The sequence below is a fragment of the Arabidopsis thaliana genome, chromosome 4 (assembly GCF_000001735.4).
Source record: "Arabidopsis thaliana chromosome 4, partial sequence".
In the NCBI taxonomy this organism is placed as follows: Eukaryota; Viridiplantae; Streptophyta; class Magnoliopsida; order Brassicales; family Brassicaceae; genus Arabidopsis; species Arabidopsis thaliana.
Window position 1 is genome coordinate 15,562,304 of NC_003075.7, and position 17,721 is coordinate 15,580,024.

The window sequence follows — 17,721 nt, forward strand, 5'->3', positions numbered from 1 at the left end:
AGATTATTCGATAATGAAAGCATGAGCATAACATGTTGCTCTTATACAAAAAGGTAAAGAAAGTAAACGTTAACCACGTTAATAACGATCGCCGTTAACGTCCATTTGCATTGCCAGCTCGCCAGCTCACAACACGTGCTTTGCTTAACATCCCTGACTTCACATATCCAGCTCGCCAGCTCACAACACGTGCTTTGCTAAACATCCCTGACTTCATATTTCCAGCTCGCCAGATTAACCCCTGAACGCTATAGCTTGACTTCAGTTTTCCTATAACAATTATCCAGGTCAACATCGACGAGTCGGATCCATCTCGGACGGTCGGTATCGGAAGCGAGCTAGAAGGAGAGATAAAGGAAGAGCTGATCGCCTTCCTGAAATCGAGGTCGTCATCTTTTGCTTGGTCTACGAAGGATATGACAGGAATCGCCCCGGAGGTAACCTGTCATAAGCTCAATAAGGATCCAAACTTCAAACCAGTTCGCCACCGGAAGGGCCAGCACTAACGGGAGGATTTGACGCAGCCGCCTCTCCGTCTAAAGGCTGTCTTTCCTCTTCGATGGGAGCTGGGGGAGGTGGCATGTTTAAAAGCTAATGAAGGATTTCCTGACCTTCCCCATTATCCTGTTGACGCGCGACCTCGTGACGTCTTTCCAGGTACGACGACGAGCTCGGAAGATCGCCTCTAAAACTCCTTCGAACTCGACGGGAAAATCCGGACTAGGCCTGTATCGATCTGCAACAAAAGAAAAAGCTATGAGAATCTAATCGGGATCGACATATCTTTACCCTATCTATTTAAAAAAAATCTACCAGGAAACTCCGTCCACATCCTTTTCCTCCCCGAGAACGGACGCTCATACGACGCGAGGTCGACCCTGACGTAGAAGTAAAAATTAAAAACCGCCCCGAAAGTGGGTTCACGGTTAAATAAGAGTTTTGAGATCGCCCCGAAAATTGGGTCCACGATCAATATTTCAAAATAGATTACAAAGACGACCTATTCAGGTCGTCTGGTTCGTTTCTTCAACGCTTACACGTCGAATATCACTTCCGCTAACGAGGTCGACATTTGAGCCGTGCTGGTCCGCCACTGGAGCAACTTGGGAGGTTTGCCTCGAAAAACCGAGCTGATCTGGGGACATGTTCAGATCATCGTCCCCGAGCTCGATAACGTTCAAGGCATTAACTTCGTCGGTCGCCCTTTTGGTTAACTCCTTAAGGCCGCTGAGTTCAGATGCCGCAATCTTCGCACCTCTCTGCATAAGGATGCCCACTATCTCCTCAGCGCCTCTGGCTTGATTCTCAGCATCCACCTTTGGCCCGACGAGGTCCTCTTGCTCCTTGAGATAAGCCTTCACTCTATCAAGACGAGCTTGGGCTTTCTTTGTAGTACGGGCGACTTTAGCAGCTCGGTCATTCCGCAACCTGTTGCACTCCCTCTTCCCGTGCTCTTTTACAGCAACCAATGCGATCTGAAGATCGCTGATCTCTTTCTGAAGATCGGAACCAATCTACAATGCCATTCTGGGAAGTCCTTGGACGTGGACCATTGAAAGATGAGCCCGCATTCTTTCGTTCTTAGCTTCGAATTCCCCGCTGAACCGACTGACTACGAGTTGAGAGTCACTGAAAGCTTTGATCTGTTTGGCTCCGAGCCCCTTAGCGAGTCGAAGTCCTGCGAGAAGTGCTTCGTATTCTGCTTCGTTATTCGATGCCTTAAACTGGAGCCGAAGTGACTGTTCAAGGATTTCTCTGGTTGGTGACTGAAGTAGAATTCCGAGGCTGGAGCCTTGTAATGATGAGGAGCCGTCCGAGTAGAGTATCCAGTTTTCGTCCGGGATAACGTCAATCACATCCGGGGATAGTTCAGTCATGAAGTCCGCTAGGACCTGAGATTTGAGGCTCGGGCGAGAGCGATATTCCACGTCGTATTCACTCAGTTCGATTGCCCATTTCGCAATTCGTCTAGACTGGTTTGGGCTGTGGAGCACTGTGCGTAGTGGCTGATCAGTGAACACTATGGAATGTGATTGGAAATAAGGTCGGAGTTTCCGAGCTGCCGTTATCACCGCCAACGCCAGCTTTTCTAAGGTCGGATATCTGGTCTCGGCGTCATTCAGGGCTTTACTGGTATAGAAGATAGGTTTTTCGTTGATTGTACCCCGAGAAGGCATCCATGAAAGATAAAAGCTGATTTCCAGACGTTGCCTCGACTAGGCGATCTATGTGTGGCAGTGGATAACTGTCTTTAGGGCAAGCCCTGTTTAGGTCGGTGTAATCCACGCAGACTCTCCACTTACCATTCTTCTTTTTGACCACGACTGGGTTGGCCAGCCATTCTGGATATTGTACTTCTTTAATCAGGCCGGCTTTTAGGAGCCGCTCGACCTCGTCTTGGACGGCTTTGGCGCGGTCTGACCCCAGCCGCCTTCCTTTTGGCAGCTCGTCGAGTCGGCGATTAGTCTCCATGACTGATTCAGAGAGATCTTTCGTCACGGTTGTGAGGATGGCTTTGATGTCCTCCAATGAGAAAGATGGTGAGTCGATAGGGGTCTCCCCGTGTGTTGGTTGATTCACGGTCGTTTTGGCCGCTACTTCGACGGTAGATGGTGGATCTCCTCCGTGGAGGAGACTTGATTCCGTCCCATCATCGTTGACTGGAGGAATGATGGGGTCGATGACGATTTGAACCATGCTTGCTTTGATTAAAGGAGGGTAGAGAAAATTTGTTTATATTCCCCCCTACCTGGCGCGCCAATTGTTGATTCTGTAATCAAACAATGAATTTGTACTAAGGGATTTAGACAAATTCACTCCTCTCTTAGCTCACAAATAATCAAAGGGAGAGAACAAAGTTGCTTGAATAAAAAGCTGGGGTTTGCTCTATAATTGTAGTCTCTTGTATTCGGTTAAAGATGATCCTTGGGGACTTTGACCCCCCCTATTTATACAATGGGTTGAACGTATCAAAATATGATAAACTTCTAATTATCCTAGGTCTAAATCTTCATTACTTCCATTCTTCATGAGATCCTCCTTAAATGGAAGTTTTCCCTTTACACGACCTGAGAAGCCGCCTATGGCGATCTCGATTGTCGACCCAAATCTTCTGACGAGCTCATGACTTAGGCCCATTAACGGGCTAGCCGGGATTCCCCGGTTCAATCGAATTCTCGATTTTATTCACGTTATTCCTTGGTTTAAATTGGTATTGTCGGAGGTGCTAATTCCTGCACCAACAGAATTGATCACCAAAAGCTTGTAATTCGAATATTGGGTTATGATCTGTATCTTTGCTAACTCACTTGTTACCTAATTGTAGTTCGAATTCGAGTTCTATGTGCTCTTGTTGTCACCTGTTGTCTGTGCAATAATGGGATCCCAACATCCCCGAGGATGGCCTTGTCGTTATCAATGGGAAGAAAGTTAGAGGGCTTAAGATTGAGAATGAGAAACCCTTTGGAGCCAGATGACAGTAAAGCGAGGTTCAGTACAAAGTGATCATTTTTTTTAACCATTCACAAGCATGTAAGATGTGGAGCAGCCAACACGTAATGATAATTATTATCACTTTTTTAAGTAACAAAACTTAAAACCATACTTGGTTATAGAGAATTAATTGTACACAACGAGATAACAAAGATATATATATATTCTGACTTCAAACTGATCTTGATCTCCTTGATCTCATCACATATTCAGCGAACCTGAGACGAAGAGAAACGAATTACATTTTGTTTTCCAAAATTTGTCTTCATCGTCAAAGATTTGTGTTACCCAAAAGCTAAAATGTACAGTTTCAAAGGAGAATTACTAATGGGCTAGTAAACGAAGAGTGTTCTTACCTTTAGTTCGATCGCCTCCACTTCTCGTTTAAGAAGACGAATCTTTTTACTCTTTTCATCAATAGCTCTGGAGAGGGCTAAGCGTTCTAGAGTAGCTGGCATATATGTGTATATATAAAACAAAGGATTGTGAGAGGAAGAAGATACAAACAGCAACCGTGATCTTCTAATTTTGTAAACGAAAAATTAACCTTTTCCTCTGTACCAAAAATGTCCCGCAAAGCCAGCCATTAGCACAGTAAAAACAGCAAATGACGCAGTGCCTTCACTCTTCTTGCTCCTCATCAGTGATGAATCTTCACATCTACCAGCCGTATACGATCTCCCTCCGCGTCCAAGCTGTAATTCATCCATCGCAACACAGATCAACGTTTCTTATTAATCATCGATAGAAACGAGAAACTTAGGGTTTACGCAATCTTTAATGTGGGGAAGTGTTTAAACGATCCATGTCTTGGAGCCTACTCGAGTGTTAGAGACCTTTTATTGGGTTTCGACGATAGAACTCTCCGGTCAGCTTTTGCGGTACGTTCTGTTTCTTTAAGATTCATAAATGTACATGATTCTATTTCTAGTTGTTGTTTCACTAATTACATTGTGTTGTTTTTACGATATGGAAGGTTCCTGAGGATATTTTGAGGAAGATAAGAGACGCAACAAAACCTCCGTTGAAACATGAGAATCAATTCCGATATTTCCTATTACCTTCGCACACGCAGATCCAATGTTCCTCATCATCTTGCTCCTCCACTCGCCAAATTAGGGTTTCCTCTCGATTTCTCTCGACGCTCGCGAACAAGACTGAAACTAGACCGGTCATTTCAATCTACGATTCGGTTTACGTTTGGGCCTTTTTCCCACAGACCCGGCCCAATATTTAAATACGTTTGGGCCTTTTTATTCACGCTGAATTAGCCCAACCAATACCAAGTCCCACCGAACCAAAACTCTTTATTTCAGCGATTCGCAAATCCAACATTGGACCGAGTCCTACCGAACCAAGAAAAAATAATTCAGCGATCCAACATTGCTTTTTATGCCATGTCAATCCCTCTAAACCATATTTTCTGTTTTTTTTGGTGTTTTCACTAATTACATATATGCATTAGATTATACATAACTTTCATGATCCTCTATAGAACTATATAATTAATGAACCAAGTACTAAACACGGTGACTCTAACTTTAATGAATTCAACAATTTGTGTAAATGGTAACCGCTGAATCTCACTATTTGTTTTTGTGATTTTTTGTGGAATCTCGTTGAATAATTTAGAATTCAAATGGTAACTGCTGAATCTGACATTAATTTAAGATAGAAACTTATAAAATTACTTAATTAACTATTTTTGTCAACAATATTAATGAAATAAACAAATAAAAAAATATTCTAATTTTATGTAATTCCACCAACATGTTTTTAATAAAATCTACAATGACAAAAGAAAAAGGAAAAATATTTAATTTGAATTCATTTATATATATATATATAATCTTATTAATATAACAATGTAGAAAGCAAATAAACTATGATTAATTAAAAAATCGTAGAATTTTCAGTTAATATGTTTAAGGTTTATTGACAAGAAATAAATAAAAAAATATCAAATTCTTCTATCAAACATAATTATCATAGAAAATAGCACAGTAAAAACAGCAAATGACGCAGTGCCTTCACTCTTCTTGCTCCTCCTTAATAATAAATCTTAACATCTACCAGCCATATACGATCTTCATCCGCGTCCAAGCTGTAATTCATTCATAGCAACACAGATTATTTATTAATTGTTTACAAAATTAATTTTATTCTTTAGGAAAGTTCATTATTTCAATAAAGCTTATTAAATAATTCGAAGAACATTCAATTATTTTGATACTCACCAAACAAAAATTAGAGCAATAAAATAATAATAATAAAAAATAGAGAAACGATTTGGTTTTTAAAATTTGAAAAACTAAAAGTAAAATGATATGAAAAAAATTAAAAATGTGTACCTCATATCAATTTTCGTAAGAATGATATAAATATTTTGCACAAAACAGAGAAAAAGAAAAGAACAATAGTATAAACGTATGGGCTTGGGCCGGTCACCTAGCAAAGTTATTGAATGGGTTCGTTCAGTAGTACAAAAATAATAAAAATTCCCAATCGATCGAAATATTATTAAAAGAGGGAAGGAGCAAAAAAGCCCTAATTTTCGGCTGGAGGAGCAAGACGATGATGACGATGATGATATGAAGGAACCTCGGATCCGTGTGCGCGAAGGTGAGCCGAAGACATGAATCATATGAATGTTTCCTGGTCTTGTTCTTTCCAGTGATTGATTTATTTTTGATGGATGTTTACAGTTTGGCCGCGGAACGAGATCCTATAGCACTAAGAGGTCTGGCCAATCTAAAGATAGAACTTTCTCCACCATGTCCTCTTCATTGGTTGAGGCAGCAGCAGGATTGCCGGAAAAGGGTTTGATGGTGTGCAAATGGCTAGGCACAGGTTCAGCAGGTTATGGAGGATACAAAGCCTGTATGTCACGAACATTGATTTCTTTTCTCTCCTTTTTTTCTTTAGCCTTTTGATGTTGTTCCTGTTGTTGTTGTTGTTGTTAAGAATTGGGTTTTTTTTTTTTTGTTCCAGCTGAGTATTTTTTTCCTATTGACAACGAAGAGTTTAGGGAAAACCTTGAGGTAAAATCCTTTTTGGATTACATTGAGCTCATTTAGATTTTAAGAAGTAAAGACTTTGAATTGTTTGCCTTTTCCATGTTCCAGGATTGGGAATCTACGTTGCAAAGTTGGGAGAAACTGAAAAATTATTTGGAGGGTATGCACAAAGGACCTGTTGGCAATCAAACAAGAACTCATTGACGAATTCCAATCTGGTGGAGAGAAACTTTTAATCCTTTCATGTATCTAGTTGTGTCATGTTTCATGTCATAATCTTATTATCTATGTTTAGACACTTGTGATCAAATTCATACCCTAATCGCTATTCTATGATGTCGCCAATGAAAGATTTGTGTTAAATCAGTTAATGTTGAAAACAATTGATCACCAAAATCTTTTCCTCACATACTGTCTCAAAGTACCATCTGCATCAAAGTGCTGGAGACTACTGCAAAACACACTGTCTTTGCTTGGAATATATTATCTTTTCTGTTACTGCAGGTACCTAGGGCTTTTGTATTAGTTACATTTTGTGGCATCGGTTGTCTCTGTATTCATCAAGTTCTTCAGATGGTTGTGGCTCAAGTAGTATTAAAAGAAGAAGTCGTATTGATCCAGGCTATGTTCGTATTGCACGAAACTGGAAGAGCAAGCTTAAGCTTACCTAGTAGCTCATGCCGTTCTGTGGTCCAAATGCCTGAAGGAGGAACACCTTTCTGGATTCAGTTTCCTGATCAGAATTACACGCTGGTTTTCTGTCTCCGGGGGGTGGGGAAGTCCATACTTGTCCTGGACCATGTAGCGCTGACACCAGACAGAGCATGGGGCCTCTTTAGTCCCTCTCTTCATTCTCATTGTGGCCTATGTTCTCAAGCTGATACTTTTTAAGATTAATGAAGGTCATCTGTATCTTTGCTAACTCCCTTGTTCCCTACTTGTAGTTCGAATTTGGGTTCTCTGTGCTCTTGTTGACTGTTCAATAATGGGTCTTCTCCTCTTGCTTTAAGTTGAGGAAATGCCATGGACATCAAAATCATGCAAGCTTGCCTCTTTTGGTTTGGTTATGTTCATTATTACTTGTAATGGACGCTGCATATACCATGTGATGTTTTAAGAGAGTCGTTCAAGTAGGCTCCGAGATTAAATGTGTTCTTCAATAAGTAGAATTTGAATAGTTCATTGATCTCACACGGAATTAGCCAAATGCAACACTGCCTCTTTTTTTTTTGCTCTCTTAATCAATAAATATAAAAACATCTGTGATCTCCAATTACATGGCTATCGTAATTATATACTTAACTTTGTAAGAAGTCGTTGTCTAAGCAAATTGCAAGTAACACTTGGTGCGTGAAAGCTTTTTGGTAATTTTAAAGAGCAAAAAAGAAAAACGTCATTATGTACATGAAACGTTATTATGACTAGAACAGTATAATATATGGACCAGACAAGGTCTGTGTCTCATAGCAGACCTAAAAGAACACAAGCCATTTAGATTTGTCAGAGCCCTTACCATCCGGAATCTTACAGTCACCTTGTCCAGTCGAGCCATCGCGTTGTTTCCCATCCTTTGACCTTCCTATTTTCTTCCTGACACAGATCCCTAACTTCATCGCTGTCAATAGACCCATAGCAATAAGCAAAGGTCTCACAGCCCAATGAAAATCCTCCAGATGTTGATATTTTTCCACAGCTCCTTGACATGTATTGAAATTCACAATCTCTACTTCAGCCGGATCTGCAAGATAGCTTCCATGTTCCTCTCCAAAAGGTAACATTCCAGGGAAGTCCACTTCAAGGCAACCGTTTGGTAGAACCTGAGAGATCCTGCCAGTTGCCCAAATACCTCTACCTTTACGCATCCATTTGAATCTCGGGATGACAACATTGGCTTTGAGTTTCACAAATTGACCCACACTGTATACTTTAGCCATCTGAAGCTGCGATGATGTCCCTTTCCAGAGAGTTGGCAACCCAATAAATCCAACAGCTACATTTCCCTCACGGTCAATTGAATGGAGAACACCAACCGGAGAGTGCCTCTTGTCTTTCCTGACCTTCAGACGCACCCAATCTCCAGAAGCTAAGCCGTTAGTTACCCGTTCAAGAACAGATACGTGAACCCTTAATGGATCATGTACACCATGGACTTTAACTAGCACAAATCCATCTGGGTCTGTGGAGTCACGTTCTAAACCAACCACCATTCCTTCTGGCACATCCATGTTCTCATGCTTACACGAATTGGCAGGCTTTCTTGAACGCACGGTGTCGCGCACTTGCAGATGATCCTTTGAAAGAAACCATTCTGTATAACCAAGAGTAGCCGAGCTCTTCCTGATTTCTCTACTATCAATGCCTCTCCTGACCTGTTCCTCCTCCGAGTTCTGCAAGCTGCCAAATCGGTTCCAGTCAATATCACAATTAAAGGTAGCCAATTAAAATTTCCATCAAGAATAAAGAAATTGGATTCCAAAAAAATATTAAAACATCAGACACGAAACTATAAAAACTATGGGATTTTCCGAAGATACTATGACCATACATAATGAAATATAAACACTTCTAAATCGATCTTGTTCAAACTGAATATATAACGGTGTCAAGATATGATTTACCTCTTTAAGACGAGTAAGATGTCAGTCATCGAAGGTCGGCTTCGAAGATCATACATAAAGCAACCCCGAAGTAGGTTCTCGAGAGGAGGCGGTATGCTACTGGGGATACTAAGCTTTTCTTGCTTTCTCACCACCAAATCATATATTTCATCGGCAGATCTCCCAGACCAAGGTTGTACACCAGTCAGCATTTCAACAATGCTGCAACCAAATCCCCAAGAATCAGTCTCAAAGGACATGGGACCTCTGACATCCGGTTGCCACTGTTCTGGTGCCATATAGTTTGGAGTTCCAAGTCTCTCTGTCATATCAGAACTTGGTAAAGGGATACTAAGAAGGAGATAAGGGATCCCAACATCCCCGAGGATGGCCTTGTCGTTATCACTGAGAAGAAAGTTAGAGGGCTTGAGATTGAGAATGAGAAACCCTTTTGAGTGCAACTCCAGGATCCCTGTAGCCAGATCAACCCCGTATCTGTAAAACGAGGTTCACATAAATAAGAAAGACATTAGTATTCTATATTACAATGAAGAAGACGCTACTACAATGAGCTTCTTACTTGTGTAATGAAGAATTACCTCAAAACATCTGGCAGTGAAAGCTTTCCTCCTTTAAGCCGAGCCATCTTGTCACCAAGAGAGCCCTCGTAGAATTTCATGACGACACATATCTACACGATACAAATCAGCTATTAAACAAAAATTGAAAATACGGTGAAACTAGAGAAACACACATGTTTGTTTCACTTACCTTTCCATTGATACTAGAGACTCCCCTGAGCAGACAGACATTCTCTAGTCCTTGACATTTAGAGAAGAGATCTTCAAACTTATCTACCACAACCCTTCTTTGATCTTCCTTGATGGGATAAAGCATTTTGATGGCCACTTCATGATGCTCATCATAGTCCTCAGTTGACTGATGATGAGTAGCCAGCCAAACATCACCGAAGGGACCTCTTCCAATTCGATGTCGAAGCTTCAACGTTGATGAATTCATCCAAGGGCTTGTCCCCGCTGCTAAAGCGCTCTCAGACTCACCTTCAATGATTTCATACTCGGTATCATCCGGCTTGCCAGCAATAATCTTTGAAGCCATTTATCTCTGTCTGAACCAATAAACACAGTTTCACCAGTTGGGATATCGCATAAACTCAACAACAGAAATCAAACTATTTAAGCAACAAAAAGGACTTTCCTCTCACTTGTTAACTATTCTTACAAGCAGATAGAGAAAGCAAGAAATGATTCCGAAACTAAACATCATGGTAAAACGCAATACATGGAATTGAAGAGAAAAGTCAGAAACCAGAGACGTGCCCACTATGGGAATAAGTTAGCGATACGAACAAGGGACAGAGACAGTATCGTGGAGAAGTAGAATCGTGGAGAAGTAGAAGAACAAGTAACAGTAACCAAATACAAAGAAAACCAATTAATGCTAGATAGAATCAATCATGAGTCAATCAAAGTTAACCAGCCAATGTTTTGATTGAAATAAGCCAACAATAAAGACAACTCTCAGATCTCATAGAACAAAATATTTAAGCGAAGAAATCAAACTGAAATTGAACTAGAGTTGCAATGAAACCAGAGAAAAAAATCACAGCTTACGAAGCATAAGAGAAGGGTCAAAGAAAGTAACCGACAATGAGGGAGAGAAAAGAGCAATTTCGACGGATTAAGAAGCTTTTGAAGAAAACCCTAACACCAGTAATGACGCGAGCGAAAATGGTAACACAAAACTCCAAAGGCCTGATGAAAGAGAGACGAAGAAAACAAGCCAAAAAAACTAAGAATTGATCATCGGGAACTGAAACAAGTAACTTCAGAAGCTGAAAAAGACAGAGAAGAGAAAGAGAACCGTGAGCGTGAGAAGAAGAAGAAGAAGGAACAAGGCGTGGAGGCCCCGTCATTTGTTTTAATCAAACACCGACCCGCGTTAGCTTTAGGGCCCATTTCGTTTTAGGGCCCAATAATAAGATAGAGTAACTGAGGTTTGGGCTTCGTTGTTGGACCTGAGCTCGTTATGGAAGAGTCAACTTAACTTTCTATGAACACTTTCGGACAAAGCTGGAGTGTTTGGCTCTGAAAACTCAATTTCTCTCTACTCTTTACACAAGCAACTCCTGCCATTTGCGTTTTTGTTCAATCGATTCAAATAGACATAAATCTAGTGACGATAAGACTCGCATGAAGATTTTATCCGTAACAACTAATTCCTCGATATACATACTTGTACTTTAATCATCTAAAATGACAGAAGAGAGCTAATTATTTATAAACTTACAAAATAAAAATTGTTCTTCTTTGAACGACGAACAATCCAAGAAACAGAGAAGAAGAAGAAGAAGAGATTTACAGTAATTTCTTGTAAATAAGTTTTGAGATAGAGAGACAGAGAATTACACAGTTAACAAAAATATAATTTAAGAAGGAAGAACCTTCTTGACAATGTCTTCACTAAGAGCAGCAATCTGAGAATCCAAAGCTTTAATGGTTTCTTCTTTCTGACTCTCCAAGCTCGCCAAAGCTTCTTTTAGCTCTTCCTCCACCTTCTTCCTTCCCTCCGCTAGCTTCTCCTCGACTTCAACCTGCAAAAAAAATACACAATCCATTTACCAATTTCTTCACTCTGAGTGCATTGTTGTTTCTTTTATACCTGAGTCTCCTTCTTCATCTTGTTAAGCGCGGCGGCGATCTCAGCCCTAGCTGCTCTCATCACGGCGGCGGCTTGCTCATCGAGCTCCTTTACTTCAGTCGAAGTGTCCTTAACACTCGCGAGCTTCTCTTTGATGGAAGCGTCTCTTTGATCCATGAAGTTACCAAGCGGAGAGTAATAGACCTTGTCGAGAGCGAACATCAAGAAGAGAAACTCAACAACGATGATCGGAAGCGTGAGATTGAAATCGAAGAGCTGTGCTTTCTCCATCGCCTCCGCCATCGACGGAGGAGCGAAAGCGGCGATTAAAGCTAAGGATTTGGCGGTGGCGGAGGAGAGTGATAGTGCTTTGCTACGGAGATCGGTGGAGGAAGTGAGGGATTTGGGAATTTGGGGAAGTTTGGCGAATTTGGGAATTTGGACTCGGTTTGGTTGTTGGTTGGATGACAGGGAGATTAGGGGTTTGGAGGAAGCCATTATCGAATTAGCAGCCATCGCCACACACACAGAGAAGAGCTTCGAGAGATGAGAAATGCTCAAAACTGTAATCTCTTTGGAGACGAATGGGAGAGAGAAGAGATTTGCTTAGGAATGTTATCTCTTCTCTTCGCCACACAAATAAGCTAAAGGCTGTGGTCGTCAGATTAAAATCAATGGAGCGGAAAATCAATTAAAAAGTAAATGATTGCGTTTTGGCCACAAACGCAAACACAAACGCAAACGCAAACGCAAACGCGAACGCTGTACCAGATAAGGTTAAAATGGCTAAGACGGTAAGGTTGCAATTATATCCACTACAAACGTAAATACACAATGCCTTATTCATTTTGCACACACACAACATCCAAGTTTGTATATAAACACCAAGATTAGGAAATCAAAATCTCTACAAGAATCAAATGATAGAAAAGGAGTGCTTTTTTTTAGGTTTCGGATATGAGTTTTTTTCTGTTCCACACATCCTTCTCGGAATTACACTTGAAACGAAACCTTGCAATGAGTTTGTTAAAAACTCTACTTGCAGTCACGTTTCTGTATTTAGTACCTCGTTGACTTGGCGTCGACTTGTAAGAGAGCAAACCTCCCAATACAGTTGCTAGAAAGCTTGGTTGGCTCCGAGGGATGGAGTCAACAACACCGTCTTCTTCAACTTCCCTTATTACGTTCTTTTTCCGGGTTTCCGGTGTGGTTGAGAACCTGATTGGTCCAAAAACATGTATTACTATGGAGATTCCGGATAATGAAATGCTAAAAACATTTTAACACCAAAAGTTCTTACAGTTTGAGTTGTTTGAAAGAAGAAACACGGGGTGTCTTGCTCTTATGCTTCACCATTAACATGCAGTAGTTTGAGATATGGCGGATGAACCGAAGCTGAATGATGGCAGATAAAACACATTATAGAGCATCAAAACAAAGCACTATGTTGTCAAAACTAAACTGGACTATAACAATCTACATAATCCAGGTTAGAGACTCTAGCTACCCAAATGCATCGTTCTACGACATCACATGTAAAGATGAAATAATATCATAAGCATAGACTCTTTGATGTATTCAAGTGATAAAGAAAGAGTAAAAGGGTAACCTGATCGCCGTCTTTAATGCCAAATTCAGTGAGGTACTCAGACTCATTAATCAATCTTTTATCTTCATAAGATAAGCAGAATTGTCCCCAAACATGCGGCCTTTATAATCACAGGGTAAAAATAGGATCATCAAGAATCATTTAGCAGTTACTTATCCTAATATAGACACAAAATCGGAATCATTATAAGAATAACTCAAGTCAAAGAATCAGAGATGGTACCATGAGATCTTGCCAGGGCCTGAGATGGGCAAGTGAGAAAACGCAGCTTCTACTGCCATCTTGAGCTCCCCTACTGTCGCTGTCTTCAACACTTGAATACCTACAAATCCAAATTACGCTTAAAGGGAATTGTACTAAATCACAAATTCAGAAACCAGTCAAATTTCTCTGGACAACCTCAAACGAAACAACACAGAAAAAACTAGAATTCGTTGTAAAGCAATAACTTTTAGTTCTTTTGAGCAAACATTCTTAGTTAACATATAAAATTTAATGGTAAAAGCAAGTAGGAGATGAGTAATGGGTACCAAAGGAAGATCCATCAAGCTTGAGAACAGTGAGTTTGATGGGCTCTTCAGGCATCTGATTATAATTGAAACTCCTCCGACGAGGGAGTCCATCGATTAGCCGGAGAGGCGAGAGAGACGCAGCCAAAGAGCGGCGTGGTGGAACGTCCATAGATTGATTATTGAGAAAATTTGATTTTCCCGGGCTAAGACATCTACTTCCAAGATTTTTGGCGACGGAGTAGGAGAAATCAGAGCTTGAGTTGGGTCAGAGTGGAAGATTGATACCATGAGCATGGGAAGAGGATGAGGAAGGGGAATATACTTTGAAGGAAATCATGGTTAAGGGATCTCTGCTTTTTTACCGGCGAGAGAATGTTTTGCTTTTGAAGAAGGTATGGAACACGATTACAAATACAATTATATGATATATAAAACAACTCAGAAGGATGTAGCAACAAGCACCCATGGCCTAATGGATAAGGCGCTTGACTTCTAATCAAGCGATTGTGGGTTCGAGTCCCACTGGGTGTGCTCTTTTTTTCTTTTCTAGTACTTGCAATTTTAACCGTTGAAGTAATTATTTTTGCTTTCACCGAGCTCTTTGCAAGAATGCCTAGTACCAAATCATCATTGAACGCTTTAAAAGAAGCAGTTGTATAATTACAGTCATCCTTTTCTCAAGTGTGTATAATAATACTACATATATACAATGAAAAGAAGCAGTTGTATAAATTAGAGTCAGTAGATCTCAAAAAAATAGAAAATCAGTTTTGTCCATAGTCTAATCTTTCGCCTTGTTGAAAACTGAAGAAGAACAAGACGCAAGTTCAAAAAATTAGGCCTTTCATTATTAATACTACTCTAAAGTCACCTCCAAAACCAAAAGCTCAACACTCTATCTCCACTTGAACACTACTAGTCAACAACTTTTCCTTAAACTAATGAGCCTTTATCATCACTAGGCCACTCATGTTTTCTTTGGCTTTTCTTTGTTTTGGACTTGTTACCTCCCGATGATCTTATAATATGCATATAAACCTGACCCGAAGAAACCAAAAAGCTGTCCAATCACATTCATCTGTGTAAATGAACCAAAAAAGAAAGGTAGTGAGATGTAGCAAACGTAGATGCCGATTTTAGGTTCAATGGAATAATAGGAATGTTGAAGAAAATTACCAGGTCGAATGGGAGTCCTCCAAAGAGCATCCAGCCTAGTCCAACCGTGAATAGATCCTGCAACGATGATATAATGTTCAAAGTCTCTCCTTGGCAGATTAGTTTCACATTTTTCTTTTGTACAGGAGATACTAATAAAGTGAAACCAACCTTCATATTGCCACAAATTGTCTGCGTCAAAGCTGAATTGAGAGTGGTGTTAAGGAAAATGCAGTAGTTTAAGACGAAAGCCAGCACGCACGAGCAGAGTAATACAACCTGGGTGAGAACATAACAGAAAAAGAGATCATCAGTATCACAAACGCAAAGTGGACAGATATAAGGCAAATAATGATTTACGGTACCATGAAACCAGGAGTTAAGAGGTGAGGAAAGTTAATTGTCTTCTCCAAGTCACCGCAAATAAATGTCCAAATCATCAATATAGGTCCGCATATAATTCCTATCATTGAAAATCTCACAAATTCAAAGCAAGTCTTGAGTGTTTAGGGTCAATTTAGTTATCTGTTTAGTTTATATTACCATTGGACCACATAAGGCCAAAGCTATTCAAGCCACTTGATTTACCTGGAGAACCAGACATTAGAATTGGGTAAGAGAGATTTCACTCTGGCAGGAGGACATGTAGTAAAACAATTTATTCAGAGAGCGAGTAACTAGTGTACCAGTACGGGCAATGGTTGCTAGATATACTGCTGTTGATATGTTGGCTAAGAAAACAACACCATATCCATAAAAGTCAAATGACAAGTCCCTAGCTCCAGCAAAAAATGCGCCAAGCAAGATAATACCAACACTGACATCAATTTTACAAGAGTTTAGTTGTGCATGTAAGAGTCAAGGAGCATGATTCTCCTTTTAGAGGTAATAACATGTGCATACTTTTTCATGGAGGGACTTAAAGCACCATACCACATAAGCCTCTGGGGCATGTAACATACAGAATAAACGTAGAGCTACAATTATCTCTCGCAAACTCCTAAATCCTAATTCTTGTCTATTTTGATCAAACATAAGGAGTTATTTCTTCCTAAGAGATACTATTAAACCCAGAATCTGAATACTTCAGGAAATTATCAAATTCAACAGTGAAAAGATATCAATTTTGCACGAACAGAAACTACAGTATGGAAGAAAGAAAAAAAAAGTGATTTACCTTCCAATGATAGACCGTGTATATCTCTGACCTGTGAGCATGTACTCAATCACCATAGTAAATGCCACAGTAGTACGCCTAAGCGTGGTATACATGGGAACATTTACCCCTCTAACAGATGCCATAGAGGCTAGCTTTCAAGAGATACACATCGAACAAATTTGTGATCAGTTACTATCTACGAAATCCAAACAGCAGTAAAAAAAATGCCAAAATAATTCAGTAAAATGGTTACCATGTACAAAAGATATGCTATTGCTAGAGGAAGGGTGTGAAACAATGTCTTCACTGGCACAAAGGTTGAGGCACTATCAATAGAAAAAGAATCAGCAGCTGTGAAAGAGATGATCTTCCTGCGCCTCAAAGCATATAGAAATAAGCTAGAGGAAACCATCTGTGGAAAACAAAAGTGTCCAGCTATTTTAGATATTGACAAATTTCTGTAGAGAATGAAAATATGAGTCTCACAGATCATAAGTGAGACGGAAAAACAGAATCTCTGTACTAAACCTGGAATAGCGTGATAACGTTCACACACGGAAAATCATAGGAAGACAGAGCTGCTTTATTGAACAGCACAAGCATAACTGTGAATCAACATCCAACAAAAAAACAAATGTCAACCCCGAGGCACATCTGATTACAACAAAACAGTGAACCATGTTCGTATTTGCCACATTTCAGTAACAACTACACAATGAGATTTCCCAAGACTACTCAACAATGCGATTGTGTAGGTGAGGTAACTGAATCATAGGAAAACTGGAAGGCGTTCTGATCAATATCGATGTACAAATGTAAGACGAAGAATTTCGGAATGAGTGAACATTGACAAAGCAAACAAATCCCAATCTTCATCACGATATGGTTGCATCAATATCAGCCAAAATCCGGAATTGAATCTAAACACGAACTACGGAATCCAGAGAATCGAATCCGAGAAAACACCAGAACTGGACTCTACTCCAAAACACGTGATTCGAATCAATGATACAAGTGAAATCGAGGAAATTACCAGCACAAGCCATGTAAGAAAGAGCAGCATAAGCTCCACGTTTGGTCATGGCAGATCCTTTGAAAAGCCGATCATCGACACCTTTACCATCGCTATCATTCTCACCGGCGAGGGGAGGATCGGAAACCGGAAGGACAGGATTATTCCTCATCGTCGAGAGAGGTAGACTCTCTCCACGCTCCTCGTCTTCGTCTTCGTTCGCCGTCTACTCTCTCCACGCTCCTCGTCTTCGTCTTCGTTCGCCGTCTCTTTGAGACTTTGTTCTCCTCCAACCACCGGAGAAATTAGCGTCACCGAAAGAATGATACTGACCGTAGAGGACACGGGAAACGTTTGAGTAAACACACCTCTGTTTTTTTGCAATCATTATCAAAGAGGGAATGTCACGTGTTTTTCTATTTGTGGGTCAAGGCCCACATTATTTTAAGCCCATTTAAAGTTTGGGCTAAACGTGATTGTTCGATTATGAACTAAGGCCTTGATTGG

At 40.3% G+C, this 17,721-nt stretch overlaps 6 protein-coding genes, 1 non-coding gene and 2 pseudogenes across 12 annotated transcripts; 3 read left to right on the top strand and 6 right to left on the bottom strand.

Annotated features, from left to right (window-relative positions):
* Positions 1-287: 287 nt before the first annotated feature.
* Positions 288-545, top strand: AT4G32215 (annotated as a pseudogene; the record flags this gene model as incomplete). The annotated part of the gene is made up of 1 exon: positions 288-545.
* Positions 546-1,004: 459 nt separating this feature from the next.
* On the bottom strand, positions 1,005-2,697 carry AT4G32220 (annotated as a pseudogene; the record flags this gene model as incomplete). Its single annotated transcript has 1 exon — positions 1,005-2,697.
* Positions 2,698-2,991: 294 nt separating this feature from the next.
* AT4G32230 (uncharacterized protein) lies at positions 2,992-4,668 on the bottom strand (the record flags this gene model as incomplete). Its single annotated transcript, NM_119375.1, has 5 exons — positions 2,992-3,145; positions 3,316-3,437; positions 3,849-3,943; positions 4,040-4,222; positions 4,554-4,668. 5 exons carry the CDS (start codon positions 4,666-4,668, stop codon positions 2,992-2,994), a joined length of 669 nt encoding a protein of 222 aa, NP_194950.1.
* A 1,292-nt stretch (positions 4,669-5,960) lies between these two features.
* AT4G32240 (uncharacterized protein) lies at positions 5,961-7,261 on the top strand. Its single transcript, NM_119376.4, has 4 exons — positions 5,961-6,114; positions 6,198-6,372; positions 6,484-6,533; positions 6,618-7,261. Exons 2-4 carry the CDS (start codon positions 6,267-6,269, stop codon positions 6,711-6,713), a joined length of 252 nt encoding a protein of 83 aa, NP_567890.1. The 5' UTR covers positions 5,961-6,114; positions 6,198-6,266; the 3' UTR covers positions 6,714-7,261.
* Positions 7,262-7,740: 479 nt separating this feature from the next.
* On the bottom strand, positions 7,741-11,099 carry AT4G32250 (Protein kinase superfamily protein). Of its 3 annotated transcripts, NM_001036692.1 has the most exons (6): positions 10,991-11,020; positions 10,776-10,881; positions 9,878-10,235; positions 9,706-9,797; positions 9,128-9,601; positions 7,741-8,903 (listed from the first exon to the last, which is right to left on the bottom strand). In NM_001036692.1, the coding sequence occupies exons 3-6, from the start codon at positions 10,223-10,225 to the stop codon at positions 7,982-7,984; spliced, it is 1,836 nt and encodes a 611-aa protein (NP_001031769.1). In that variant the 5' UTR covers positions 10,226-10,235; positions 10,776-10,881; positions 10,991-11,020; the 3' UTR covers positions 7,741-7,981. The 3 variants fall into 3 exon arrangements, with proteins under 3 accessions (NP_001031769.1, NP_194952.2, NP_849560.1); NM_119377.5 differs by having other exon boundaries at positions 10,776-11,099; NM_179229.2 differs by having other exon boundaries at positions 9,878-11,099.
* Positions 11,100-11,249: 150 nt separating this feature from the next.
* Positions 11,250-12,434, bottom strand: PDE334 (ATPase, F0 complex, subunit B/B', bacterial/chloroplast). Its single transcript, NM_119378.4, has 2 exons — positions 11,789-12,434; positions 11,250-11,720 (listed from the first exon to the last, which is right to left on the bottom strand). The coding sequence occupies exons 1-2, from the start codon at positions 12,281-12,283 to the stop codon at positions 11,556-11,558; spliced, it is 660 nt and encodes a 219-aa protein (NP_194953.1). The 5' UTR covers positions 12,284-12,434; the 3' UTR covers positions 11,250-11,555.
* Positions 12,435-12,565: 131 nt separating this feature from the next.
* Positions 12,566-14,237, bottom strand: AT4G32270 (Ubiquitin-like superfamily protein). Its single transcript, NM_119379.3, has 5 exons — positions 13,907-14,237; positions 13,599-13,698; positions 13,377-13,476; positions 13,068-13,162; positions 12,566-12,985 (listed from the first exon to the last, which is right to left on the bottom strand). The coding sequence occupies exons 1-5, from the start codon at positions 14,055-14,057 to the stop codon at positions 12,712-12,714; spliced, it is 720 nt and encodes a 239-aa protein (NP_194954.2). The 5' UTR covers positions 14,058-14,237; the 3' UTR covers positions 12,566-12,711.
* Positions 14,238-14,346: 109 nt separating this feature from the next.
* AT4G32265 lies at positions 14,347-14,419 on the top strand. The gene has a single exon. It is a non-coding gene; the product is annotated as a tRNA-Arg (tRNA).
* Positions 14,420-14,459: 40 nt separating this feature from the next.
* On the bottom strand, positions 14,460-17,593 carry AT4G32272 (Nucleotide/sugar transporter family protein). 2 transcript variants are annotated; one of them, NM_001203958.1, is made up of 11 exons: positions 17,236-17,577; positions 17,129-17,173; positions 16,731-16,807; positions 16,456-16,614; positions 16,221-16,354; positions 15,730-15,860; positions 15,587-15,631; positions 15,409-15,506; positions 15,215-15,322; positions 15,065-15,121; positions 14,544-14,966 (listed from the first exon to the last, which is right to left on the bottom strand). In NM_001203958.1, exons 1-11 carry the CDS (start codon positions 17,384-17,386, stop codon positions 14,892-14,894), a joined length of 1,080 nt encoding a protein of 359 aa, NP_001190887.1. In that variant the 5' UTR covers positions 17,387-17,577; the 3' UTR covers positions 14,544-14,891. The 2 variants fall into 2 exon arrangements, with proteins under 2 accessions (NP_001078479.1, NP_001190887.1); NM_001085010.2 differs by lacking the exon at positions 17,129-17,173 and having other exon boundaries at positions 14,460-14,966; positions 17,236-17,593.
* Between the last annotated feature and the right edge of the window lie 128 nt (positions 17,594-17,721).

Coding starts and splice junctions, on each gene's coding strand:
- AT4G32240 (NM_119376.4), top strand. CDS start 6,267: ATGTCCTCTTCATTGGTTGAGGCAGCAGCAGGATTGCCGGAAAAGGGT. Junction 6,373..6,483: donor TTATGGAGGATACAAAGCCT/GTATGTCACGAA, acceptor TTTTTGTTCCAG/CTGAGTATTTTTTTCCTATT. Junction 6,534..6,617: donor AGTTTAGGGAAAACCTTGAG/GTAAAATCCTTT, acceptor TCCATGTTCCAG/GATTGGGAATCTACGTTGCA.
- AT4G32250 (NM_119377.5), bottom strand. CDS start 10,225: ATGGCTTCAAAGATTATTGCTGGCAAGCCGGATGATACCGAGTATGAA. Junction 9,602..9,705: donor TCACTGCCAGATGTTTTGAG/GTAATTCTTCAT, acceptor CTCGTTTTACAG/ATACGGGGTTGATCTGGCTA. Junction 8,904..9,127: donor ATCTTACTCGTCTTAAAGAG/GTAAATCATATC, acceptor CCGATTTGGCAG/CTTGCAGAACTCGGAGGAGG.
- PDE334 (NM_119378.4), bottom strand. CDS start 12,283: ATGGCTGCTAATTCGATAATGGCTTCCTCCAAACCCCTAATCTCCCTG. Junction 11,721..11,788: donor AGATGAAGAAGGAGACTCAG/GTATAAAAGAAA, acceptor TTTTTTTTGCAG/GTTGAAGTCGAGGAGAAGCT.
- AT4G32270 (NM_119379.3), bottom strand. CDS start 14,057: ATGGACGTTCCACCACGCCGCTCTTTGGCTGCGTCTCTCTCGCCTCTC. Junction 13,699..13,906: donor GCTTGATGGATCTTCCTTTG/GTACCCATTACT, acceptor TTGGATTTGTAG/GTATTCAAGTGTTGAAGACA. Junction 13,477..13,598: donor GGCCCTGGCAAGATCTCATG/GTACCATCTCTG, acceptor GTGATTATAAAG/GCCGCATGTTTGGGGACAAT.
- AT4G32272 (NM_001203958.1), bottom strand. CDS start 17,386: ATGAGGAATAATCCTGTCCTTCCGGTTTCCGATCCTCCCCTCGCCGGT. Junction 17,174..17,235: donor TTCTTACATGGCTTGTGCTG/GTAATTTCCTCG, acceptor AGTAGAGTCCAG/TTCTGGTGTTTTCTCGGATT. Junction 15,122..15,214: donor CAATTTGTGGCAATATGAAG/GTTGGTTTCACT, acceptor TCATCGTTGCAG/GATCTATTCACGGTTGGACT.